Here is a 26,460-nt window from a genome sequence, read left to right as displayed (position 1 = left end):
CAATACTTCCTTGCGTACTCTATTCTAAAATAATTAGAATCATGTACTTGGTTTCATTGTGCAATTGTTGGTGGGTTTTTTTGGACAGGAAAGAACACCTAAAGAAGGGGATTCAACTGTAGAATCTTATTCATCCCAAACACAGTTTCAGCAAACAGCAGAGAGACAAAATGAGTTCTTGGTGCAGGAGCTGAAACCTACATTAAATGCCACTCAAATCCAAGAAAAGTTGACAAGCCCCAGAGAAATAAAAATAAAGTACCTCCAGGAAGACTTAAAGGATGTGCAGAGAAAATTAGAGAATTCTGAAGCCAAAAGAAAGCATGTGGAAACTCAAGTCCAGTATAGAGTCCCAGAAGCAGATCATTTAAATAGCCCAGACATTTCAGAAAATGGTTCTGATCTTAATTTGAAGTATGAAGAAACTCAAAACAGGCATGAGGAAGCTGTGAAAGAGATTTTGAATATACAAAGGCAAAAGAAGATAGGTCTTGTTTCCTGTGAAAGTGAAGAAACCAGTTCTGATCTGAGTACGTTGAAGGTTACGTATGGAGAAGTTGAAGCACTTAAGCAAGAATTGAAGAAAGCATTGGAGGAAAGCGAAAGACAAAAAGAAAAAGTGAGAGAGCTACAGAAGAAGTTTGAAGAGAGAGAGCAGAAGGTGGCAGGCAAATTGTCTGTGGAAGAGTGTGAGGAAATGAAGAATTCATATTGTTCAGTTATTGATAACATTAATCAAGAGAAAGCATTGCTGATTGAGAGGTACAAGGAAGGGCAAGAGGAAATTAAAAGGCTACAGGACAAGCTGACAAATCAGATGCAGTTGGAATCTAGTGCTGAAGCTGGAGAAAGGAAAGATGTGATGCTCAGAACGATAGATGATCTCAACAGGCAACTTAGTGAATTGTCTCAGTTGTACAAGGAAGCACAAACAGAGCTTGAAGACTATAGGAAGAAAAAAACTCTAGATGATATAGCTTCAGACTACATTCCTAGAGATGAACATGAGAAACTGATGGAGGTAACAAATTCTTTGAGATACAAAGCAGAAAATGAGTTATCAGAAATGAAATCCCAGTACACAAAAGTATTAGATGAATCAGAAGAACTCAAGCAACTGTTAGACATTCAGAAGCAAAACTCTTTGCCAATTACTGAACACCGTCAGGTAATCAATGCACTCAGAAATACCATAAAGGAGATGGAGGAAGAAATAAATGAGCTCAAACGACTACTTAGCAACAAGGAAAGCGAATTAAGAAACTTGGAAAAGGAGTTACTGGAAGAAAAAGCTGCAGTTAATGAAGCCATGGTACCCAAGGCCACATTTGAAAAACTCCAGTCCTCACTAGAGGGTGAAGTTAGTGTTTTGTCATCCAAACTGAAGGATGTAATCCGAGAGAAGGAAAATATATCCTTAGATGCCATGAAACTGAGAAATGAAATTTTGCACTTGAAAGAAGCAAAAGAAGGTATGCATACTCTGCTTGAAGCAAAGGAACGGGAAGTGACTGATCTTCAGCACAAGTACCACCAAGTTCAAGAAGCACTTACTGAAATTAAAAACTCATCAAAACTAGAAGAAGATAAAGACAAAAAGGTCAGTGATTCAGTACAGTGGAGGGGTGGTGTGAGTTCAGAGTGCAAAGCGTGTTTACTGGCGCATGAGTGCCCCAACAATGTTGGTTCAGGTACCTTCTGAGTGCATTTCCCCCTCTGAAAATCCAGGTATTGCAGGCAAAAGGGTTTTCTCTGTGTTTGGCTTTGCAGTTGGTTTCCCTCCCCTGTGGAGACAGATACAATCTTTCAATTTACCTCTTTTAAGTTCTGCTTAGGTTGGGTTTGCACTATTCAGGCAGCTGAAGTCAAAGTGAGATTTATGGCAGGAAGATATTCCAGAGGAGACAAGACAACAAAGTATCAGGAAGGAGCAAAAATTCAATGTTACTACATTATCTCAACCACAGCATGATTTGACTAATTTTCCTCTGCAGCTACCATATCCATCACTACAAATTCCTATATCCAGAGCTGTGCATTTTGGTAGCTGTGAATAGCTGGCCTGTGTTTGGTTCAGCAGCAGAATTTGTAAAGGTGGTAAACGCAGCCCTTCTTGTTAAATATTGCTGATGTTCAGAATAAGGAGTGCAATTTGAATAGACTGGACTAGGATGGGGAATCGAGGAGCATTGTAACCCTTTGCTTACATGACATATCTCTTTGTCCATAGAGTTTATTTACAATTTGGTTTTCCCCTCTTCTTAGATTTAAGTCACAAATAACTCAAAGATAAGACACACAGGAATACAGTATGCATGGCATCTTGAATGAAAACCTCTGTTTTGCCTCCCTAGATCAATGAAATGTCCAAGGAAATTAGCAAATTAAAAGAAGCATTGAACAGCCTTTCTCAGCTCTCCTACTCAACCAGTGCCCCCAAAAGACAAAGCCAGCAGCTGGAGGTGTTACAGCAACAAGTGAAGCAGTTGCAAAACCAACTGACTGTAAGTGTGACAGTTTGTAAACCTAACATTAGTCCCAGTTCTCCAAAGAAACCTGTACTGTTCTTCACTCTGCCTTATTTAAAATAGAGTACAGTCAGTGAGTACGTGGAAAAGAATCTTCATCCAAAAAATCTGTAATTTCTGTTTCTCTGAAACTTGTGAGAATTTGCAAGTCGTGAATAGCACTTTAGAAAGAGCATAACTAAATAAAGCTGGTTTTCCACATACTTTTCTCAGACCAGTTGAGAAACAGATTTTTTTTAGTAAAATGGAGTGACCAAACTTGCTGCTCAGATCTTAATTTGTGGAAAAGTATGATCAGTTTGCAGAAGGTTTTCAAGAACATTCATCAGCTGAAGTTGTTTTGGGGTTTTAAGCTTTTTGGAAGAAAGTATGAGGTTTCATGTCAAGCAAATGCATCTTTTTATGGGGAGCACAGTTCATTCTCTGAAATTCTGAATGCCTTAGAGATATATATTTTTAATTTTGTTGTTTGTGTGTAAAAGGTCCAGTCTTCTAAACTGGGTTGAGTCATAATTGATATTTCCTAGAGCTTGCCTGCCCCGAGGAGAGTACTTTATCCACTGCTGAGGATGAAAAGAAGGTATTGTCCACTGGAGGCCTTTGTTGAGGGCTCTGGAGTGCCTCTGAGAGGAGAATTCCCAGACTGACATGCTCAGTAGTGTCTGCTTCCTACCTTTCCCAGCAGAAAAAAAGAGGGCTCAGGATGCCAGAAGAACTCCCTTGCAGGCAGGAGAAATAGTAGGCAGAGCATGCTGTCAGTGTGAAGGGGCCAGACTTTCTTGTTCCAGTCCTCCATGTGTGAAAGGACTCTTAATCTCCCAATAATTAGGATCAGCAAAGTAGTGTAAAAGTGCAAAGGTATACAGCACATTGGGAAAGCAGGTAACATTTAAAACAGGACAGAAACACTCTTTCCTTCCTGTAGGTTAACTTTCCTAACAGCTTAATGTATCTTTGGAAAGGTGGCTTCTGGGTTGTGGCAGTCTGTGGTCATTGAAAAGGATTGGGTGGCGTTCGTTAGGTCAGGGCCCTGCAGGTTAAGCACCTCCTTTCATCTGGGAAGGCATCAGCTCCAACAGAGGGGTTGATGCCTTTTTCAGGCTCACCTAGAAACAGAGGCCAGACAGAATTAAGAGAATAAAAGCAGATATATTTAATGAAGGGCCTTCAGGTACATTAAGGGTGGACAAAGCCTCCCTACAGGGGCTATATCCAAGATGGAAGATAGTCACAAGGTTTTCAGACAATTCTAAGTTTGGTCTATTTATGTATCAGGCATTAATACTCCAATTACAACTTCAGCTAATGAAATCATATACCCCCAGTTTGCCTCTCCCCCCAGTTCACTTCTGTTTATACTTTCTGGGGCCTGGGGCAGTAGGGTGTCCTTATATATATATATATATATATATATATATATATATCCAAATATTTCCAAATATATGTATCCAAATATATCCAAACAATTACTCTCTAGCTACCAGCCTAGAGAGGAATTGTTTTGTCTGAATGAAATGGGAGAACAGTAGCTGACAGGCTATGGACTTGTAGAGTTACACCATAAAGCAGTACAGGATTTGAAAAATACAAAAGCTAAAATCCTAAGGCATCAGGGCCACTGCTTTCAGCGAAGAGCTGAGTTGCGGTTCAGAATTGATTTGTCAGAGTACTGTTGTCTTTCCTCAATTCTGGTTTCTGATAAACTTGGAAATACAGAATGTGCTCATTCCACACCTTTGCAGCTCAGTACTTGTTAAAACTCACGATATCACCAGCTCTTTTACTGGGATAGATAGATAGAACTACAGCATTTTCCTGGACATGCTTCCAAGCAAATTTTGAGTGCCTGGTGACACGACACTGTCGGAAATGGTTTTCAATGCATTAATAAGACTATGGCTTGAATTGTCCCCAGTCAGAATCTACTTGGGGAGTTCTGAGTTCAATAGTTCTGAATGCTCTATGCCTTTCTGCTTAACTGTTTTTTAGGAAACAAAGAAACAACACCAGGAAATTGTCTCAGTTTACAGGATGCACCTTCTCTATGCTGTGCAGGTACGGTTGCATGTTGTCAGTCAATCAGTGTTAGTGTATTAACTGAAAATGTTTCTTCTGCAGATCTAGTAAGAATTTTGCATGTTTTGACTTAGAAAACATCCCTCCCATAAGGTATGACAGTTCAAGAGCAGTTTTAACACTGCTTCCACTTGGGAAATTGATCTAATTAATATACCTGAAAAATAGTTTGTCAATCTTCTTAAAGACTGGAGCTGCATTCATTCAATCATCTTTTTTTCTCTCTCCCTTTGTCTAGGGTCAAATGGATGAAGATGTCCAGAAAGTGCTTAAACAAATTTTATCAATGTGTAAAAGCCAATCACAGAAAAAGTAAACAAAAAAGCCAAGGAGAACTCCCTATTTTTATTAACCCTGTTATGGTTCTTTTATCTAGATTTGCCTTAACATAAGATTTCAAATTGGCAATTTGCTGCTTTTGTGTTACTGTGCTATTTGTGAGGGGGATATATTTGTCTGTCTGCACCACTTCCATGTGCATTTCCATGTGCAGTAGCTAAACACATGCCTGCTTTTTATACCCAAAATGCAAGTATGTTCTTCAGACTTTTTACATAGGCCACTCCGTGTTGTGTTTACCCTGTGAGTACTTTTCCAGCTTCCTCCACCAGCAGCAGGCTAACCTGGAGGAAAGCACTGGTGTTGCCTGGGTAAAGGTGAAATTCCCTGTGAGGTCTTCTGCACTGATTATAAGCTGCATCTCATTACTGGGTGTGTTTGCTGCACTCAGGTTGCTGACATTTTGCCACATGCAGCACTCAGGTTGCTGACATTTTGCCACATGCAGCCTTTGGCACAGCAGAAGTGAACCTTGCAGCAGTGAGCAGAAGTAGATATTTATGCTGAGCCAGAACCTCGAACAGCTACACTTCCTGGTGCAATGTTATTTAAGATTAACACACTAAAATGTGGCTACCCCAGTTCACCCAATGCACTGAGTACACAAAACCCATACCATGCTTCATAGTTTCCTTAACTACCTGGTAGTGGAATGAAACTATTTCAAAAGGTAAAAAGCATTCGTTTATTGAAGTCACATACAAACAGCCCTTTGTGATAGGTTTAGCTGTCTATGCAAGCGTTGGCCATGAAGCTCAGGAACAAAACCAGGTCATATACTTTTAGACAAGGGATTCTAGTGAACACAGGATGTTTACAGTGAATGTCAATGCCTCATACTTCCTAACCTCACTTTTGTAAAGATCTTCTCTGCGGTATATTTTTACTGGCCCTCTAATGAATTTTTTTGTAACGAAACCATTTTTTCTACATAATATTTGCATTAAGCTTATTAACAAATATTTTTAGGTAATTGTGTCTTAGAGAGTTTCTTTTTATACCCCCAAGTACTCAGTAATAGTGAAGCATAGTGAAGTGTTTTCAGTTTGTAAGAAATTTGTATGGATTAATAGACCTGTCTGTCAGTGTGGTCCAGAGCAGTTACATGTAAAATTCAGCCTGCTGTTCCAAAAAAATTTAGGAATTATAGGTAGACAACAGCAGGAGGTGTCAAAAAATTCTGTATGTTGTTTCTAGAGGCTATGGGCATCAATAAAGCCTTTATCAGCACTTCTACATTTAAAGTCAAATAAAAATGCTTGATGTGGAATAGAATGAAACTATGGAAAAATGTTTTAAGCACACACTGCACTTGAGGGTACAACCATTTTAACAAGCTTGCGGCTTCAATATGGTATTGTGTTTTTTTATTCTATGGGGATATGTCTCTATTAATAGAGAAATCTTTCAGAGCTATATAATCTATGAAGTTTATATAGAGTCATAATATGACAGGAGTCAGCAGTGCCTCAGGCTGACTGAACTCATAGTGCGCTTATATCAGATAATTCCTAACTCTGGCAAAGCTAAATGGATTTTAAAAACAAAAAGAAAACCACCACCTTTGCATCAGTTAGACCTTGGTGTTACTTTTCTTGAGTGGTTTAACTAATGCCGTCTAATTTTGAACAGTATTTTATAGTTAGACAGCTTTGAAAATGCTCCAAAGAAATGTGAAAAAAATTTTGCTGCATTACTTCAAAAAGAACAAAATTTTAAGCATGCTAATGCTGCAAGTATAAAACTTGATGAACCATTTTGTAGGTTGCTTGATGGATTTAGTCTTCTACTTTGGTTTGGTTTGTATATTTATTACAATTATCTTTGTGGAATATTGGAAATTATATACTACAGCATAACAAGTTTCTTTATATGTAATTTACAAGAAGTTTCCTCATGCAGCAAATAAAGTATTTCCTTTTTTTTTCATTTTTGTCTTCATTTACTTTTTGTATTGATGGAAATCTCACTACACTGTTCTAACATAGTACAGATGTGTTCTATATCTCCTGTTTAAATGGATGACACAAGAGCCAGGTTTTCCTCCCAGAAATTGAATCTTCACTATTCACTATCTTGACCTGTTGTGTGAAATAAATCCAGTCCAAACCCCACGCAGTGAGTTTTGCAGATAATGCCTTCTATCTCATGGATAAGTTTGTAGCCATTTCTCACATGGACATCCTGCTAGAGGTAATACAGGTTTCCCATTTGCCACTGCATTTATTCCAGCAAAGTTTAAAATACCTTAGGGCTGTTGCACTCATCAGTGATGTCCCACAGCTCTTCAAAACTGGTGGTTCTCTGTCACTTGGCACTTCACACACAGAACTGCAATGGGAATATATCTGAGTGTATGTGGATATGGATATGTCTGCTTTTTAAACTTAGTTACACAGTCAGCCCCACTGCCTTTTATCATCTCTTCTCAGTTTTATTTGAGAAACTGTTCTGTCAGTGACTGATCTTGCCTGAAGGAATTGCATCTCTTGTGATCTCATCCCAGGGCTCTTTAGCCTCTTGTAGCAAATTTCTGCAAGCTGCCCAGCACTGGGTTCCCTTTGAAGATGGGCAAGCTGACATGCAGAGTCTGGGCCTGTGGGTGCATCTGCCTAAGCTGCTACTCTGAAACATCCACATCTGTTTCTGGCCTCCTGCATGGTCAGTCCAAACAGCATGGGCAGCATTTTTGTAGCAAATTCCTTTCCCTCTCTCCACTAAGTGCATGAGTACTGGGAATAAACTCCTCTTGCCAAACTCACTGCACTATGTCCTGTCAGTAGGGAATGGTGACAAATGGTGGTAGTAGGCTTTAGATGGAATTTGGGAGTAGACAACATCCTAGATCTGCATTATCACCTTTTGCTTCTTTTTTTTTTCTTTTTGTCCATTTCTCTTGCTGTGCAAACTAAGGACAAGTTCCTGTAAGCAGGTGTTGCCCTGGTTATTTATCATCTGGCTCTCACGGGGCCCTTCTTTTGCCAGCACAAATTGACATGAGAAGATAGTGGAGGGTGAAAACACAGAAGATTCCAGCAATAGTCAGAGGATAACTTTTTGCAGTGTGCCTTGTGTCCTTGCTGGACAGATCTTTTGGCTGCAGCAGCACATGGTGTAGCATAACCAACACCTGAGCACAGGGGTCATTATCCTCTGAGATGAGTCTGGATTCCTGGGCATGTTGCATAGCAGAATTCCTGCTGGAGACTCTTGGGTAGAAGCACAGGCAGAGCCAATCTTGCCCCTTGCTGGCTGAGCAGGGGCTCAGGGATGGCAGAATGACGTCCTGATTGCCTCCCCACCTCTCCTCAGGGCAGCTCCATGGTGATGTGATGTGATGTGCTGTGTGTCAGCATAAGACAGCAAAAGCCCAGGGAAGACCATGGTGCTCTATGCTGCAGCAAACCACACACAGGGCCCCAGAAGAAGCAGCCAATAAAGGGCCAGTGGAGAAGCTGGCAAGAAATCCCTTGGCAAATGCCATTTCACTATATAGAACTGTTAAAGGCCACTTCCATGTTTTGTGAGTTTGCCCGAGAATAGCTGGCTGGGGGGGAAGAGGTGGGTGGGGTGTGATTTCAGTGCTGGGTGGTTCAGAGCTACATAAACCACTGCTGCAGCAGGTACATTGTGTTTACACCACAAATCTGCCCTCTGGAGGGGTCTGGCAGAGTGGGGGACCAGCCTGGAGTGTGCAGGGGGATAAGCCAAGAGGCTGGAGTACCACATGGGACATGGGAGGAGAGCTGACTCATGGCACTGGAACAGGAGCCCCAGGTGCCCTTTACCTGTCTGACCTTCCCCAGGGAGGCTCTTGCTTGGGTCAGCCACACCAAAGCATCCTGGGCTGTCTTCACACCAGTGCCAGCCCTCATCTGAGCACGAGGCAGACACAGAAGGCAGAGGCAATCTGTTCTCAAATATGGCAGAGACCCAGGTGCTGCAGGCGAGAATCGCTGTCCCAGGTGGTGTGGGCAGTGCAGGGCAGGTCCTGGAGCACAGGCAGCCTCCTGTGGCTTTGGATGTCTGGGGGTCAGAGCCTCAGTCTGCTGCTTGGGAGCCAGAGCTGTGCCTGTTGGGAACTGTGTGGGAAAGCTCTGGGCAGGTTAGGTGTGGAGGTTTCAGTAGCACAGGCAGATGTGATGTACCCCAGCACATATTCCACAGGCACAGCTGTAACACAGCAAACTTTTTCAAGCAAATAGAAATTGGTACAAGGACAGTTCACTCCCAGTGATCTAAATCATTTATTAACTGTGGTTTTGGTCTGCCACAGAAAATACTAAAAGTACTGAATTTAATGTCAAAGCACAGCACAAGAGTTTGAGTACCTTGAAACCTTCATCTATAACACCACTTGGTTCTGCAGCTGTGGGTCACTGTGCGTGCTCATGGCTGCTCCCCAATTCTCAGCAGAGCATTTCACAGAAATGAAGTTTCAAATGCTTTTCTTCATCCCTGCCTCCTCCTCTCTTTGAATCCTTCATAATCCTTTTGAACATAAGTAACAGAGACACTAAGCACAGACTAGAACCATATTTTGTTTTGGTTTTCTATCTGTGTTCTTCTCAGGCAGTAACAAATTCATTCTCCTCAGTCATTTCCTTAAAACCCCTGCGGTAAATTGCAGCTGAATAAAAATCAGTGATTTAGTGTCTACTAATTTGAGGAAGCCCAAGTTAAAATTTCTGTAACTACAGAACAGATCTACCAGTCAAGCCTGCTGCTGGCAAGAAAGTGATGTGCCTTGCCCAACAACTGCTAATTAGATTCGCCAGACTTCGGTACTGTGTGACAAAAAGTCTTCTTGTAGAAATGACAGCCTCTGTCCCATCAGACACAGTGGTGGCAGACTGCATGGACTGTCACTAACATATGACTCCTCTGATGACCATTTTTTGCCTTTACACAAGCAGCAATAATCAGCTTGCTTTTAGCCCTGCTGATGCCAGTCCCCAGTCCTGCAGGTGGCTTCGGGAGGGTCTGTTTTGTGGTACTACCCTTAGCTCCTGGGGCATTTTAGGGCAATGCATTTGTAGGTATTTCCAAACCTTTGGCTGCCCTGACAGACTCTTAATTGATGAGTTTAACACAGGTTAAAGCAATCATTGGGCTTTCAGTCTATTTTAAAAGCCTGCTCGCATGCTGATCTCTCCAGATTCGCAGTGTTGGCCCTCTTTGCACATTTTCCAACAGCCTGAAATGCTCAGACAGTTGGTAATGGGGCCTCCTACCAGCAGCTGGAGATTGGAAACAGGCACATCTCAGTGACATCATCTCCTGCAAGAGGCTCAGGGCTGGAGCCCACGGGTGTCTGTCTGTCCGTCTGTCTGCTCCTGCCTGCCTGGCTGGGCCCTGCACACTCACGGTGTGCTGCTGTTAACCCTGCCCGGGGAGGATGCTGCAGCTGGCACCCTGCTGGTACCCTCAGGAGACTGAGTGCCTGCATCAAAACACCACCGAGCCTGTATGGGAAATGCTCCCTAGTGATGGCTGGGCTCGGGCCCACAGCACTCTTCCTGCATTCCTTGTCGTGGAGCAGCAACAGTCCCCACACGCTGCACATTCAGAAGCCCTGTCCAAAAATGTTTGGATGCATTTGCTTCTCTGTAAGCACTCTACTGCCCACCAGGAGTCATCCCCCAAAGAGTCTGGGGAGCAAGGGGGGTGCTGGATTAAACTGCATTTTCCAGACAAAAATAAAAGAACTCAAAACATTCCTGAGAAAGCAACCTGGCATTCCTTCCCCTCGGAGCCTCCCTGGCAGCTGGAAAACTGTGGGGAGCGACAACTCAAGGCACAAAGGTCTGCACTGCCCCATTCCTGCAAGCAGATTGTCTGGATTCTTGCTGTTCAAGGTGCAGCTCCCAAACAAAGCAGCACTGCCTTCAGCAGTTGTTGGGGCCACAGCTGGATGTGAGCACAGCTGGACAGATGTTGCAGAGCTGGTGCACACGTACCTGTGAGGAATTCCAGAGCCAGGCGCCTGCAGGGAGGTCGCGGTGGGAGGGCAGGTGCTCCCCTGGTTGTGCAGCTTCTGCATTGTCCCCTGCGTTGTCCCCTGCATTGTCCCCCTGTGCGGAGCCCTGCGCTGCCCGAGGGGAGCTGTGTGGTTTTCAGAGTGTCTCTAAAATTCCTGCCCTTGCTGCCACATGAAGAATTCGTGTCCCTGTCCAACGACCGGGAGGGGCAGGCCGGCAGAGTTTCCTCTGCAGATGCTTTGGCCGGGGGTGTCTGGCACCGCGTTCCCTTGCGAATATCTGCATAATTAAAGCCGACCGAGATCACCCAGGCTGGATTGCAGCATGGAGGAAGAGGAGGTGTGAGCTCTGTGCAGCTCGGTGCAGCCCATGCCTCTCTGACAACTTTTGTGGGAGCTTTTCTGGTGAGCTCTGGAGAGTGACGGATCACAGTCGCAGCCTGGATATACCCCAGCTCCTCCAGAACTTGTCCCACGCCATTTTATTAGGAGAATAAATGTCTTTGGCTAGCTTGATGTCCATAAAAAATCAGATTTGTTTCCCGGTGTGCAACAAGCAACTAATTACACACTCAAAGAGAAACACTGATTATTTATTCCAGTGGCACAAGCCTGGGTGCTCAGTGGTGCTCTGCAAATCAAGCACACCAACTCTCCAAACTTTTTACTATTTATACACTCTGGCGTTAAGGAAACTCCCCAGTCTGGCCATTGTTGAGCCTCTCTGGCAGTTGCACTCCCAGTGCCAGACTTTCACAGGTGGGACTGAATCTCCTTCATAGCAGGTGGCTCCAGAGCCAAACACTCCGCTCGCAGTCAGACCAGGATACCTCACTGGCTCCACCCCAGGTTTCCCATGAAGGAGTCTCAGATATCTCGTTCCACAAAGCTGTTATAGATGGATAATGAGATGATTTGCTCTGGCAATTAAATGATAACTATTGTGTGAATATTAGAAAAAGCTTTAGTGATGTATAGTTATGTTATTGTAGTTTAAATGTCCTCTGTTCTCCCCACAGCTCCCTTTTCCCTCCTGTACTGTTGCCATCAGACAGCTGGGGTTGTCTAGGACAGGGATAAAGAAGGCTGCACTTGTCCCTTGTATGGGGCAGTTGGGAATGGAAAAGTTTGGTGCTTCAGGGGTGTGGCGTGTCAACACCTGACCTCCAATCCAGTGACAAGAAAGCTGTTTCCACTGATAAATGGCAAAGAAGAGCTGACTGACAGACTTTGGGAGGGGCCAGGGCTGGCTGATGCAACCCCCAGTGTGTAAAAGACTGAGCATCCATCTTGAAGATTAACCAGCTGTGTGGTGTTCACCAGGCCACTTCTGAGCACTGCAAATTTTTCCTTATGTAGTCCCTTGTTGTATTTTCGTTAAGGTTTGATAAACCTTTTTAAATTTTCAAAGTGAGCGGTTATTTATCATAAAGCCATTTATTCACGGTGCACTTACACAGAAACAGCTCATGCTGATGCTTCCGAGGAGGGATCCCCAAAAAGGAACCTCAGGGAATTTTACACCCTGTCTACCCAGGTGCAAGTGTAGCTCTTTCTCTCCCGTCTGCACATGCCACCCGATCTGTGTCTATTCACCTAGCTGGCATCACCCATGTTCATCTCTTTTGTTATCCAAAATGTCTGCAATTGCCAGCCCCCGCTGTGTCTCCCCTCTCACCCTGGCTGGTTTCACCAGGCTTTGTGCCCTCTGTTAATCAATCACAGGGCTGGCAGTTCACGGCCTCCTGTCTCTTCCCAGTCTCCCACCCAGAGCTCAGCCTGCTGCAAATTCAGCTCGCAAACACAGCTGCCTGCACCAGATGTATACCTCAACATTAGCAAGCATAGCCATTAATGTTCGTGGGCTACAAAAGACATTGTTCTCTTATTAATCAGTATTCTATCTTCTATCAATTAATGATTGTCTCAGTTCTTATGCTCATTAGTCTGCAACCCTCACTCTTCATCTTCTTTTGACATGGTGGGCTATGAGTCACTCTGTCATGATTTCTCCCTGCTGGAATTCCTTTTACCCACTCGCAGTCCGTTTCAGCACAGCTGCTGAGTTGGCCGTATTAGTTTCTTCCTTATCTTGGGAGTTCTGCCACATGTCCTTGTGGCTTTAAAGTTCTGCATTCTTTGTGTCTACCTACTATCCTTCTTCCCTAACTTTGTTAACCTCCCTCTAGGTATGAGATCACTGAAGCTTAACAGGGCAATTCTGCCAACAAGTAATTTATCTTTCCAACACCTGGACATAACTTAGGGCCTGTTAGCTGCTTTCTGTTCCATGGATTAAGTCTCTTTCTGATTGATTAGGGGTGCAAGTGCCTAATTAGGTGCAGTCGTGTTCCACACATCCCTTACCTTGCAAACACATTACTGCACTCCACTGGCTTTTATGGGGTAAAATCCAAACATATGTTCAGGCAGATTTCAGACCTCCAGCTTTCTGCTCGCTTGCTCCTTCTTGGTCAACTCCATTTGAACAGGAAGGGGTAGGAGGCTGTTCAGTTTTCCAGTGAGAGTTTTACTCCACACACAGACACAGCCCCCCACCCACTACCCCACCTCAAACGCTGATGCAGAGGGGGTGAAAGTGAGAGTGAAATTCCCACTGTCTCTCTGCTCAGATTTTCAATGGTATTACAAAAAGGAACCTTTTCCTGGGCAATGCAGCCCTTCCTAGACTCCCCTGGATGCATTCCTCCAGAATACTCACACACACTGATGTTCACAGTCGTGGTGGACATTCAAGCCCACTTCTCCCTTCTGTGGGAGTCTGTTACTCCACGGCAATCAGAGCTGTGTGGGGCACCTGACTGCATCCCCCTCCAACACTCTCTGCCTGGAGGAGCCCTAGCAATTATCTGCAGCAATGCTGATGCACTGCCCTGTTATCCTTAGAGCCAGCTGAGGGCAGAAGCAGGGTAGAAAGAGGCAGAACCCACCTCTTATCTCTTCCATTTATACCTAAGTAGTCCTGGCCCCCTCAAAGAGAGATTCACATAAAAATGAGTTTTTCTCTCAACAAGAAGTCATCAAGTGACTATTCTGTAATAGCAGCATTTTTAAAATAATTCTGTATTTGTTCAGTTTAATGTTACTGTTCAGAAAAAGCACTGCTTAGTGCTACTACACACAGTTTCTAAGTATTTATTTTGGTCAGACTCACCTGCTGGATTCTTCAAGCTGCTACAAAACGAGGTTAAAAACAGACACCTACAGGAAGCAGCATATGGCTTATCTCAGCTTTTCCAGCTGCTCCACTAACCTCACTAAAGACTCATCTAGTCAAGTATACAAGAGTACTATTTCCTTGTAAATCCATGTGTAAGTAAATACTAAACAACTAAACTAAATAAAAACCAAACCACTGATTCTTTCCCATCACTAACTTTGAAAGAGAGGTATGGATTTGTATTCCCCCTGGAGAATTTTGTGCTTTACAGATCCCAATCACTGCAGAAAGCCAAGGAGACACAAAACTTCAACACATTGGGAGGCAGGAGATACCAGTAGCACCAGCACTGCTGTGTTTTGTTGCATGAAGATTGTCTGGAGCCAAAGGCATTATTTTGACTATTGGAATCTTCAAAGACTGGTGGGAGTCTGGGCCTATTGGCAGTAGATTTCTGGTAGAATCAAAGTGCCTTCTTGAAAACCTGCGGTCAGTTCCTGCTCTGAAAATCACAAATCAAAATAATTGGAGGGGAAATCACTTGCCAGTTTTGTGGCCTCTGGACGTGGGATGCCCACAGCCCGCAGTGCTGCCCATCAGAGCTGCCAGGCATCCACCACCACAGCTGAAACGGGGTAGAAGGCACTGGAGACAGCTGCCAACCCAGGAACTGGTTTACTTCACAAGACAAGTAATTCTGAGTACTTGCATGCACCATTTTAAGAAAGCAGATGGGCAAAATCTGAGCTGAGAAGCCTCTTCTGTGACGCTATAAAAAGAAAAAAATGTGAGCTGAACATTTCTTTTGCTGCAGGTTTCCTGTAGTCTGCAAGGGAAAAGGTCTTCTTAAATAGCAGGGACAAGAGGTACTGAAGGTAACCTGAGTTCTGGATCCATGGAAAGTGTAGCAGGAAATCCAGCACAGCAGTGGATATCTGCAGAATTTATATAACTTACCAGGTCGAAAAGATGCAGTGCCCTTTTAGTCACAATCCTCTTCACCCTTTTTATTTTACTGAGCTTGAATGCAGAAATGTAACTGAATACATCACAGATGGATCCTAAATCAATTCACTGCCTTTCAGCAGCAAGGCTGCAGCCCAGATTTCCCATGTTCTTGTCTCCCTAAAACCACATCCATGAAAGTCAAAAGGGCACAAGCACCTCCATACCTCTGGGAGCCCAGGCTGGGACTCAGCCCATTTGGGGTACAGACATTAACTCCTGCACAAACCATATGTGCCTTTAATATCAAATACTAAATGCAAGTTATTTTCTGGTATTTTGTGGTGTTCTAACTTCTAAGGGTATTGCTCCTATGATTACTGTTGGTAGGCCACAGAAGAAATCATTAAAAGTACTATTTCAAGAAGGAACACAATACATATGTAGGCAATTACATAAAAATTCAAATGTTAAGCCACAATTCCTGAACACAATACAAGAATCTTGGATATTCTAAAATAAATCACAAGAAAGTGGTGTGTTCTACTTCATTTTTATCCTGTCACCCAGGGATTATGTAAATCATCCTTGATACTCAGTAGTCAGGGATAATATTAATAACTCCCAATGAGACCATAACCTTTTTTTCATTGAAGAAATTGACACAGTAAGCCAGAAGGAAGTTCATTTATACTTGTCTTGGGTATATTTTATTTTGGAAAAAAGACACAGTGAGTAAGAGTAACTTAGAATATTAGGTATCTATGTCAGCCTTGTAGTTCAAAAATTTGTAATTGTTTATTAATTTCCAACAGTTAAATTTATTGTAAACTTTATTGCGACAAATGGATGATTTGCACAAAAAACAACAAAAGCGAACAGATAACACTGTGTATTCCAAAAGTGTACTCTTGCTGGCATAAGCAAGAGGTGAAAAATTATCCACAAAAACATTTTAAAATAAACCCAAAGGATTCTGCTGAATTCTGACGCAATCAACTTTGTAACATATGAACACACTGTTTTCCATAGAAAACAAAGCAAGACCTCATCTGACAGACAACAAAACTTGACCAGAGTCTAAAGCTGCAGAAACCACCTGGAGATTGCTGACTCTGCTCACTCCCCACAGCAGAGAGGCAGCAGGGCTCAGTCTCTGTGTGGGATCTGCAGACTCTGCATCCAGTCCCGTGCCTGGCTGCTCCCAGGTACCTCCCGTTCTGTGCAGGGTCCTTGGTGTGAAAGGACAAGGGGACTCGTACCTAAACACTGCCCACCTGCTGCTCTGGAGGTGGACACTGCAGGAAACTGCCCAGGAACCACACTCTCCTGACAGTGAGCACGAGGTCAGCCCCGTTTTTGGCAGATTTGAATACAGCACTCCATGGGGCACAGGCAGATATTGCCCTGCTGCCGTTCAGCAGCGACTCCTGTTGCTGAGAGGCTACTGAGAAGGCAAATGAAATTCATAAAAAAATTTCAATAAGAGACTTTTCTCTCTTACGATTCTTAGCACCACCAGTAGAGAGCAGCAGAGTAGGAACAGGGACATGAGCACACAGAAACAGCTCAGCTGCAGCATTCTTGCACATGTGTAATAAACTACTGACCCAAAACAATGATGTTGCCAGGACCGTTGTGAGTAATGAGTAAGTAAATCCTGGCTTCTATATCTTCTATATCAATTTACCAATTCAACATCAGTTTGCAGACATCAAATTGGTGTCAGATGGAATTCCAAGGAATTGAGTTATATTAAGAATTAATCAAGCTGAGGAGAAGCCTAGTGGCTTCACTGACAAAACATGTCAGCATTTGCCAGCAAGAAACCACCTGCTGCTATTAAGAGATGTGTTTGAAAATGTTGCTCTCTTTGAAGACAAATTTGGTTTTAAGTCACTGAAAGTTATCTGGCTAATATACAACAAGTATTCAGATTTTCCCCTGTGTAATTGAATACTAGAAGCCAAAGACAAAAAAACATAGCACAGACAAAATTCTTGGAGAATGCTGCAAAAAGCATCAATGTGTTACACAAACAGTACTTTAACATCTGTGTTGGAAGCAGTGTCTATAAGACATCAACTCCCCTTTCCGCTTCTTCAGTTTGAGTCAAGAAAATGAAAGTTTTCAACTTTCTTATTCCAGAGCTAAAAAATAAAGACAATATTAACTCTATCAAACCTTATAGCTTTCATTTAGTTTTGTAAAAAAATATAATCTTTTATATAACCAAAAATATATTACAGATGCCAGCACACACACCTACAGTTCTGCTTCAGTGATGTTCTCATCAGGGCAACAATAGTATTCCACAAAACAGATCTGTCCATCTTCATTCCTAATCATGTACTGCAGTGAAAGAAATCCTTGAGCATCTGTTCGAATGGACACTTTGCAAGACAAAGCCAGTGCCTTTGTGGATGGCTTAAGCAAAGAAATCTTGTACCTGCAGGAGAAAATGTTATTATCATGTATTATTCAAGTAAAGTGAAAAAAATACATTGTGCAAAGAGGAGCTGAAACATTAGTCACAAATAAAGACCCAGAATAAAAAAAAACAATTCGGAATGCACTTATTTGCTCTTTCCCTGGTAACAACATTAAACTGTCATCGTCAGCACTTAGCTTTTGATAACAGACACGGTCTTTTATCAGATGGGGAGTATTTTTGCCCCCTCATACTAATAAAATAAATGTTACAGAAATACCAAAGCAGTTTTTAAACTTCCCATCAAGAATGCATGACCAGGCACAGAGGGCATCAGTCACTTTCTAACCTGTTTGTCTGGGTCTGGTTACAGTGGAATGCTTCCATCAAATCAGAGTCCCTAGGGTAGTCTAGATGGGCACTTCCAGCATTTCCAAAAGTGGATAACCTGGAAGACAAAAAGCACCATCACAAAATACCTGATGAGAGCTCCGTAAAAACTCACCAAAATGAGTCATTGTACATATCTCATGATTGTTTCACAAAACACTGCTGTTTGTTTCACTTTATTTAATCAAAAATGCTAAACTGTCCACACCAATGTCACATTTATGAAGTTGTCAAAATACTCATTACTATGTTAATTAGAGAACATACTGTGATTTGCTATACTCATTACAATTATTCCTGAAATGAAGGAATTAATTCTAAAGTAATTCCCCTCTCTCCACTGTGAAAACTTCCACTCCTCACCAGCCAAGGCAGCCAAGCACAAACATTTGAGTTCAAAGCCATTTCTAGTACCTGAAGTAGGGTTTATCTGGAGACATGGTAATCTGCAGAACCTCACTGGTCATGTCCAGTTCAGCAAATGCCTCTCGCAGTCCCTCTGACTGCAGGATAATTTTATTAACAACCTTTGTACTGCAGAAATCAAAATCTAACAACTCCTCAGGTTCTTGAGTGTTGATTTTGCACACTGTTACCACTCCTCCTTCTTCCAAGAACAGCATCAGGGGATACCCATAACCACGGTAACACAATCTGAGGGCCGTTGATGTTCCTGAAAATGAGAATGAAATATACATCCTGCAGAAACCACAGCTAGGGCTTTTGATTACTTTAGAAAACTCACATTTTTCTCACACACAAGCCACAGATCAACAGCAGTGCTGCCTCCCAGACACCCCCTGAAATGCTAATGGTTATGCAGTAAAATTAAATTACTTGCGTGGAGACAACTCAAATCCAAATAATTTCACCCACCACAAAAGAAACACCAGCTGTGACACTTAAGACACACTACAAACAGTTTAGAGGAATTGGAAAATCCTCATGGTCCTAAGGCTCTCTCTGGCTCACATCATCCTTCCTTACTACTCTTGTTACTTGTGCAAACTGAAGTTAATGCAGCTGAGCTTGTGCTGTGGTCACACCCTCCTGTGGCAGGTTATCACCACCTGAACCTCTGGTTTCCCAAAATCACAGTGCTCTTTAGAACACTCGATTTAGATCTTTAGGTCAGCCACAACCAAAACTGTAGAGGAATGAGGAGCTCAAGGCAGAGCTGCTGCAAGGGCAGAACTGCCCAGGAAGCTGCCATGGTATCACTCCATGCCATGTGAGTACACATCCTGCAGCACCCACACAGCCTCCTGTGGATTCATGGAAATAGACCACACCTGGCAAGGAGCTGGTTCCAAAAATGGTCAGGCAGTCCAGAAGAACGGACAGACTGATCCGGAACATCACAGACTCCTCCTGAACGGAAAATTCCTGGAAAATTTCTGCCTGTAAGTTAAAGAAAAGAGATGAAAAGCTGGGAGTTTCTGCAATTATTTTACAGTTTAAACTTCAAGGTTTCCCATCCAGAAAGCAGTGCAACACAAAGTGATTTCTACATGCAACACGGCATTGATTATAGAAAAATGGGTCTTTATCTTCAAAACTAGGAAAACACAATCAAACCACACTTGAAACAAGGTAAGATGGCATAAACATGAATTCCTAAATACATGTCTATTATGCTTTAAGTACAACCTACAAACAGTAAAGCTAGAGCTGCTTACTTCTGGAGCTAGAAACATTCATGGAACTGTACAATGTATCACCCTTCTCCAGTAACAATAATTACATTTTTTATGCTCAGTGCATGCATAAGCATTCCAAACACTAGAAGGACATAAGAACAGATCAGAACAGTGACTTCACCACTCTGAAATATGTGCTGAATCCTGCCTTTGATAAACTGCTCCATGGTATCCTGTCTGTCGCTGGCACTCACTGCTTTGTGGCACCTACAAGAATGGAGTGTCTCAGAAATAAACCAGCGTGGCATGAGCTGCCTTTGGAAAAGTAATTTCATATTTTCCTGACAGCCTAGAGGGAAAACCCCATCCTGGGGTGCTTTGACCACAGCACAACCATCTTTAATCTAGTGTCTGTGCATCTGTACTCTTTCACAGCTGACTTAAATCCAACCTTTTAGCTTTGGGATGAGCTATAAAAACACCTAAAGAGGAACACTATGGACACTTGCTGTGCAGCTAAGCACAGCATGGCCAGAAGGAGCCATGAATTTGGCAGACACCAATACATTAGATGAAGGTGCAAACCCAATACTCTGTCAGGTGCTCAGGGATGTAGTGCTGCAGGGTTTGGAATTCCAGCAGTATGGACACCCATAAACAAGGGCAGCCTCACCACGGCCCTTCCTCCATGCCAGCTCAGGCACCTCTGCCTTGCTCCCAGCAAAGTCTCTCCTTCTCCGCAGGTGAGCACACGGAATTGTTAGGGTTGAGAGGGACCTCTGGAGATCATCCAGTCCAACCCCTCTGCCAAGGCAGAGTCACCTGGAGCAGCGACAGGGAACACATCCACAACACATCCAGGCCGGGTTAGACTGTCTCCGCAGAGGGAAACTCCAAGACCTCCCTGGCATTCTGCTCCAGTGCTCTACCCCTCTAAGCATAAATAAGTGCTTCCTCGTGTTGAGGTGAAACTTCGGTGGTTTATTTTATGCCCATTGCCCTCCTTCCTGTCACTGGTCACCACAGAAAGGAGTCTGGCACCATCTTCTCGGCACCCACGTTTGAAATATTTATACGCATTAATGAGACTCTCAGTCTGCTCTTCTCCAGACTAAACAGACCCAGCTCCTGCAGGCTGCCTCACAAGAGATGCTCCAGTCCTTTAATCATCTTTGTGGCCTCCGCTGGACCCTGTCCAGAGAGTCCTTGTCCCCCCGGTGCCCTGAGAGCGGCGGTGACCGAGGCCTGCGCAGGGCCTGCAGCAGCCGCACCCTCCCCTCGCCCGAGTCCCGGTACCTGGATGAAGGCGTTGGCCTGGATGCACTTGGCATCCTCCACAGTGACGCGCAGCCCGCTGGCCGTGGCCAGGCAGGTGGCGTGGTCCTGGAAGTGCACGGCCCGCAAGAGGCTGGACAGGTGCCGGGCGTTGTCCAGGCTGGCCGACAGCGCGTAGCGCTCGCCGCTGGCGGGCGGCTGCGCCGAGAACGGCATGGCCCGGCACCGGGAACGAGGAGCAGCGGGAGCGCAGGAGGCGGGAATGCAGGAGGCGGGATTGCAGGAAGCGGGAATGCAGGAAGCGGGAATGCAGGAGGCGGGGCGCGGGCACGGCGAACGGAGGGAGTGCAGGAAGTGAGATCACGGCCTCGGCGGCGCAGGAAACGCGAGCGCAGGAAGCGGGGCGGGCGAGGAGGCATCGCGGCATGGCGTGCGGGCGGATGGCGGCCAAGAGGAAGCGTGGAGCGCTGGCCGCGGGGAAGGCGAAGCGCGCCAGGAGCGCCTCGAGCGCGGGCGAGGCGGCGCCGGAGGGCGGCCCGAGGGATGGCAGCGCCCCGCCGCAGGAATACAGCATCCCGCCGCCCGTGTCCCAGGTACCGCCGCTCGGCCCGGCGCTCCGGTTGTGTGAGGGAACGCGGCTGAGCCGTGACTGAGGGGTTTGTTCGTAGTGTTTTATAATAGCGGCACAAGTAAAAAGTGGCGGTGCGTTGTTTCCGTGAGAATACGCGAAAAGCGCTGTCCTGGTCGATGTCGGTAAGATGTGTTACCTCAGTCTCAAGTATTGGGAAGAGTTGGGCAATTCTCTTTCATGCAGAGGCTGTGTGGAAACTGTGCCTGTTCCATTTAGGAATCATGCGGAGAAGGTTTCGGTAATTGTTTGCTTGTAGGAAAAGCGTAAAGTACTGACTGTAAACACCAAGGCTTCGCAGTTTCGACAGGAGAATCTGGGCTGTGCTCTGGAGTGTTCCTGAGCCCATTTTGCAGGAAAATAAGCAACGCACGTGGAGTTTTAGCAGTTGGGTGGGAGTGCAGGGCTGTGCCCGGGAGCACGCTGTGGATCGGGATGAGGATGGTTCCTCCTTGGGTGGGAAGGAAAGGCTGTGCCCGGGAGCACGCTGTGGATCGGGATGGGGACGGCTCCTCCTGTAAAAAGCAGGGCCCCCTTTTTTGTAGGGCAGTCTCCACTCTTGCTGAGAGCGTGGTTCTGTCTGCGTGAGAGATAAAAACGAAGGTTCTTGCTGTGTCTTTCGGTATTCGCTGTCCAAACTGTAATTTTGCTGCATTATAATAACATTAAGTCTAGCAGCTTCCCATGTGACTGTTGTGTCTTTTTTTCTAGGGCAAATGGAAAAACAAGGAGCGAGTGCTGATATTCTCCTCTCGTGGAATTAATTTCAGAACAAGACACCTAATGCAGGACTTAAGGACATTGATGCCTCACTCTAAAGCAGGTAGGGGTTGAATATCATTCCTAACGTATATTTTGAGAATGCTTTTGAGCCAAGAGCTCCTAACGCCCTGTTCTTTTATTTTTTTTTAATGTGGTACAGAAGAATTTTGATGAAACTTTTATCTCAAACAAACACCTTTTGAGCCAGCAAGTACAGCAATTTTTGTATCCCAGTATTTTCTGGGAAGTGAATCCTATGGCATCGCTCCTGAGCCTGCGCAGTTAGTTTTGTTGCTATGTTTAGATATTCCATAACATGACAGAAACAATTTGATAATTACCCTTTCATTTATAAACTAGTAACCTTTTTGCAAAAAACCTAACTGTTACAATAATCTCTTGTATTGAATTGGTTTTCCAGCTTTGTAAGTGTTGGCTTTGTCTTCCAGATACAAAAATGGACCGTAAAGACCAGTTATTTGTAATCAATGAGGTAATTCAGGATTTATCTTGATGCTTCTGTATTTTATTTTATTTTCTATGGAAATTCAGTATGCCAGGGAAAGGGGCAACCAAATTCAAAGTGTAACTTCATAGGTGAAAATTACTGATACCCAAAAAGCCAAAAGTTGACTTTTGATTAATAAAACCAGAATGAAACATTTAATTAGATACAGATTTTCATCATGAAGAAATACAGCATATTGAAGAAGAAATACAGCATAATGTGCTTTTCTATGTAGGTGAGAAGTGTAGTACAGCTTATGCTTGAACAGTGCAGGACACAAATGCAGCCAGCCAAAATGTAGTAGGATGTTGATAGTTCTGAACCTAGAACCTAATGTCTCAGCTCCTGCTCTTGTGTTTGTATCTGGAGAGCTTATCAGGTTTGTAGCTTTAGTGAGGTTATTACTCCTTGTAGTAAGTATGTGAAATTTTTTTTAAAACCTAACCAAAATTTGAGTGTCAGTAGATGTCATTTCATAAGACAAGATCTTTGCTTTTTGAACTTGCATTTTGGAGAGAAGAAAATATTAGAGATAAATGTGGAAAGTTATCAAAAATGTCTTCAGGATGTTTGTAAGCAGCTAATTTGATGTGTCTTGTGTAGGTGTGTGAAATGAAAAACTGCAATAAGTGCATCTTTTTTGAAGCCAAAAAGAAACAGGATCTCTACATGTGGTAAGGAAATGTTATGTTTTGTTACATTTCTGTTTATAGCTGCAGATGCTTCAGTTCTAGCTGAAGCTTCCTACTGTAATAGTAAAGATACATGAAATACTGCTGCTTAGTTGAATTTGTTCTAATATTGCACTTCTGTGGATAGTGCAAATTTACAATGTGTGAACAGCTTTTGGTGACTGTTTGCAGAAGCATTTTATAAAATTATTTAGAAAACAAGTGTTTATGAGCTTTTTGAAGGAACTCAGTACAGCTATAAATGTGACAGAAACTACTTCAATGCAGGAATAGCTGGGTGGGGTGTAGTGTGGAAATCCAGCATGTGTTCTCCCTGCTGTTAACATTTTTCTTTCTCTCTTCCCACCACTTGTCCTCTGAAGGCTTTCAAACACACCACAGGGACCATCTGCTAAATTCTTGGTGCAGAATGGTAAGCTGGTGGACATTATTGTGTTTGTATTCTTGCTGTTCTGTCTGAAACATTTTCTGTAAATAGTAACTTCTTTTTGTTTTTAATCACTGTAGTTCACACACTGGCTGAACTGAAGATGACAGGAAATTGCCTAAGGGGCTCAAGACCCCTTTTGTCTTTTGATCCAGTAAGTATAGGTTTTATTTCATTTGGGTACGTTCTTATTCTTTTTGCATGACTATTGTATTTAGCCTTGTATGTAAAACAAATTTTTATTTTTTGTAGATATTTGACCGGGAGCCACACTATGCCCTGCTAAAAGAATTGTTTATTCAGGTCAGTCTATAGTTTCCAGTGTTTCTTCACTGGAGATGTTTTTTGGCAACATACTTAAGAATCACAAGTGGTTTTTTTTCAAGAAGCAGTTTTACACTTCTGAACTTTGAAAAGATCAAAAAGGATTTGGATCATATTTTTAGCATGACTCAGACACTTATTCTTAAGTTTTGGGTTATGAAATGTAACCTTGGTTTGGGAATGTAGTAAATTAAAAGGAATTTAAAAAGAGCCATTTGTGTTTGACCTCTTAACTTGCAGATGTTCAGAAACACTGCCTTTTATTACAGATATTTGGTACACCTCAGTACCACCCCAAAAGCCAGCCTTTTGTTGATCATGTTTTCACCTTCACCATCACTGATGAAAGGATCTGGTTCCGCAATTACCAGGTGAGTGGTCTCTTCCAGCTTTTCAAAAGGAGATCAGTGGAGTAGCTTCATATGAAATCCACCAAATGAAATAAGAATCATGATTATTGTTATCAGGGTATGCCAGCCCCTAATGCTTGCAGATTCAGTGTCCTGAAATGACAACCTTCACCTGTATCTCTGGAGAGATCTGGTTCACTGAACTTGCATTCATCAAGTTGTGATTCTGTGAGGGATGTCTTGGTGGCAGGACACACTACCTAAGGCCTAAACTGTGCCTTAATCTAAGTTGCTGCTTTGACCCAAAGTAATCTAGAGTTTACTTTCTGTAGAAGGAATTCACAAATACAGAGTACTCAAAGCTTGCTTGAATTCCTAAGAACTGCTGTATGTACAGAACTGGGTTTATGGAAATATAACTAATCAGGTACCTTATCTTGAATTTAAGTTTAATTGTGTATTACCATATATATGCAAGGTGCCTGCAAGGTCGTATGCTTTGATTCAATCTGTGAGAAATTGACAAAGTTTTCTTTTTATTGCAGATAATAGAAGAAGATGCATCCCTAGTAGAAATTGGGCCTCGTTTTGTCCTGAACCTCATAAAAATCTTCCAAGGTAGCTTTGGAGGACCGACTCTCTATGAAAATCCTCATTACCGGTCCCCAAATATGGTAAGCAGCTCTGCCTTTGTTTTCTCTTTCATTTAGCAAGTAATTAGAAAACCAGCCTTGCAGTCAGTCTGTGCAGGAGCATCAAGTATGCCTTTCCCCATGACCCTTTGTAGTGCCCTAAACTGGTGACAGTTAGAGGACAGAGTAGTTTTGTGATCATGAAGTGAATGCAGAAGTCATGTCACTGAAAAGATGACCATACACTGAGGGTCTTGGCCATTAAGCAGAGAAATTAGTATTAAAGAAATTAGTTTCTTTAACAACAGATTTCTTCCATTGTCCTTATTTGAAACATGATGACATTTAAATTCTTATTTTTTTAGCATCGCCGACTGATAAGATTGTCAGTGGCAGCTAAGTTTAGAGAGAAGCAGCAGGTGAAAGAAGTGCAGATGGTTAAGAAAAAAGGAGCTAAGGTCCTTGTTGAAGAAGATCCTACTGAAGTAGTCTTTGAAACTCCAGCTGAAGAGAAGCCAGTGGAAATACAGCTTGTGAAACCAGAGTCAAAGCCAATTGTTAAAGATAAGAAGAAGCTACGTAAAATTCAGAGGAAAAAGCAAAAAAAGCTATTTAGAACTGAAGGATCTAAATAGATAGATGTTACAAGGAATGAAACTTCATACAATATCAACCGAATATTGTAAATATTTGAATTTACATTGTACAGACAAACATGTCTGAACTTCAGTTTTAAGTGAACAAAACATATGTTTCTTTGTAAAGATTGAGTTTGCATTCTTTTATTGTCTTATGTGTTTCTGAGTTTTCAGAAATAATGCGGCATCTCATTCAGCCTGGCCTTAAACACTTCCAGGGATGGGACATCACAACTGTTCTGGACAACTTCTCTGGGGCTATTTATTACATACCTTTAGTTGACAGTTCCTGATCTCATGACCTGCTCACTAGTTCTGCACTCCCCCAGACTTTCTTGTGTTTCAAAGTCTTGCCCATGCCCTGTTTCTGTTTGATACCTCTGTTTCAATTTCCAGCATCTTAATGCTGAAAAGACACAATGGGCTGGAGAGGAAGCTGACCTGTTAAATTCTAAATACCACCCCACCCAGCAGGGTGAGGGAAATCCCATGTGACTTCTGCAGCAAAGTGGTCTGTGTGCCATGTGATTGGAAAGAAAGACTGGTGAATATAGGCATGTGCTCCGTTCACATAGTCTTAATACATAGATAGCTGAGTTGGAAAAGACCTCCATCAGGATAATTGAGTCCAATTTAACTCCTTGCAGAACTTTGTAACACTAAGCTGTGTGACTGAGGATCCTGCAGACCTCCTTTAATTCTTGACAAGCTTGG

General features: G+C 43.1%; 3 protein-coding genes across 4 annotated transcripts in view; 2 read left to right on the top strand and 1 right to left on the bottom strand.

Annotated features, from left to right (window-relative positions):
- Positions 1–6,872, top strand: part of RAI14 (retinoic acid induced 14) — an 85,614-nt gene extending 78,742 nt beyond the window's left edge. For both annotated transcript variants that reach the window (XM_059491883.1, XM_059491882.1), the window contains 4 exons: positions 89–1,600; positions 2,355–2,504; positions 4,518–4,583; positions 4,843–6,872. In XM_059491883.1, coding sequence (XP_059347866.1) covers positions 89–1,600; positions 2,355–2,504; positions 4,518–4,583; positions 4,843–4,920 — 1,806 coding nt within the window. In that variant the 3' untranslated portion in view covers positions 4,921–6,872. The remainder of the gene's footprint in view (positions 1–88; positions 1,601–2,354; positions 2,505–4,517; positions 4,584–4,842) is intronic.
- An 8,864-nt stretch (positions 6,873–15,736) lies between these two features.
- RAD1 (RAD1 checkpoint DNA exonuclease) lies at positions 15,737–21,037 on the bottom strand. Its single transcript, XM_059492287.1, has 6 exons — positions 20,807–21,037; positions 19,163–19,271; positions 18,285–18,543; positions 17,830–17,928; positions 17,315–17,498; positions 15,737–17,199 (listed from the first exon to the last, which is right to left on the bottom strand). The coding sequence occupies exons 1-5, from the start codon at positions 20,999–21,001 to the stop codon at positions 17,315–17,317; spliced, it is 846 nt and encodes a 281-aa protein (XP_059348270.1). The 5' UTR covers positions 21,002–21,037; the 3' UTR covers positions 15,737–17,199.
- A 139-nt stretch (positions 21,038–21,176) lies between these two features.
- On the top strand, positions 21,177–25,872 carry BRIX1 (biogenesis of ribosomes BRX1). Its single transcript, XM_059492317.1, has 10 exons — positions 21,177–21,378; positions 22,125–22,236; positions 22,625–22,668; positions 23,287–23,357; positions 23,738–23,787; positions 23,883–23,956; positions 24,055–24,105; positions 24,396–24,497; positions 25,022–25,150; positions 25,474–25,872. Exons 1-10 carry the CDS (start codon positions 21,211–21,213, stop codon positions 25,741–25,743), a joined length of 1,071 nt encoding a protein of 356 aa, XP_059348300.1. The 5' UTR covers positions 21,177–21,210; the 3' UTR covers positions 25,744–25,872.
- The last annotated feature ends 588 nt before the right edge of the window (positions 25,873–26,460 follow it).

The sequence above is a fragment of the Ammospiza nelsoni genome, chromosome Z, assembly GCF_027579445.1.
Source record: "Ammospiza nelsoni isolate bAmmNel1 chromosome Z, bAmmNel1.pri, whole genome shotgun sequence".
Taxonomy (NCBI): domain Eukaryota; kingdom Metazoa; phylum Chordata; class Aves; order Passeriformes; family Passerellidae; genus Ammospiza; species Ammospiza nelsoni.
The sequence above is the reverse complement of the archived record's forward strand: the minus strand, read 5'-3'. Positions and strand labels throughout refer to the sequence as shown.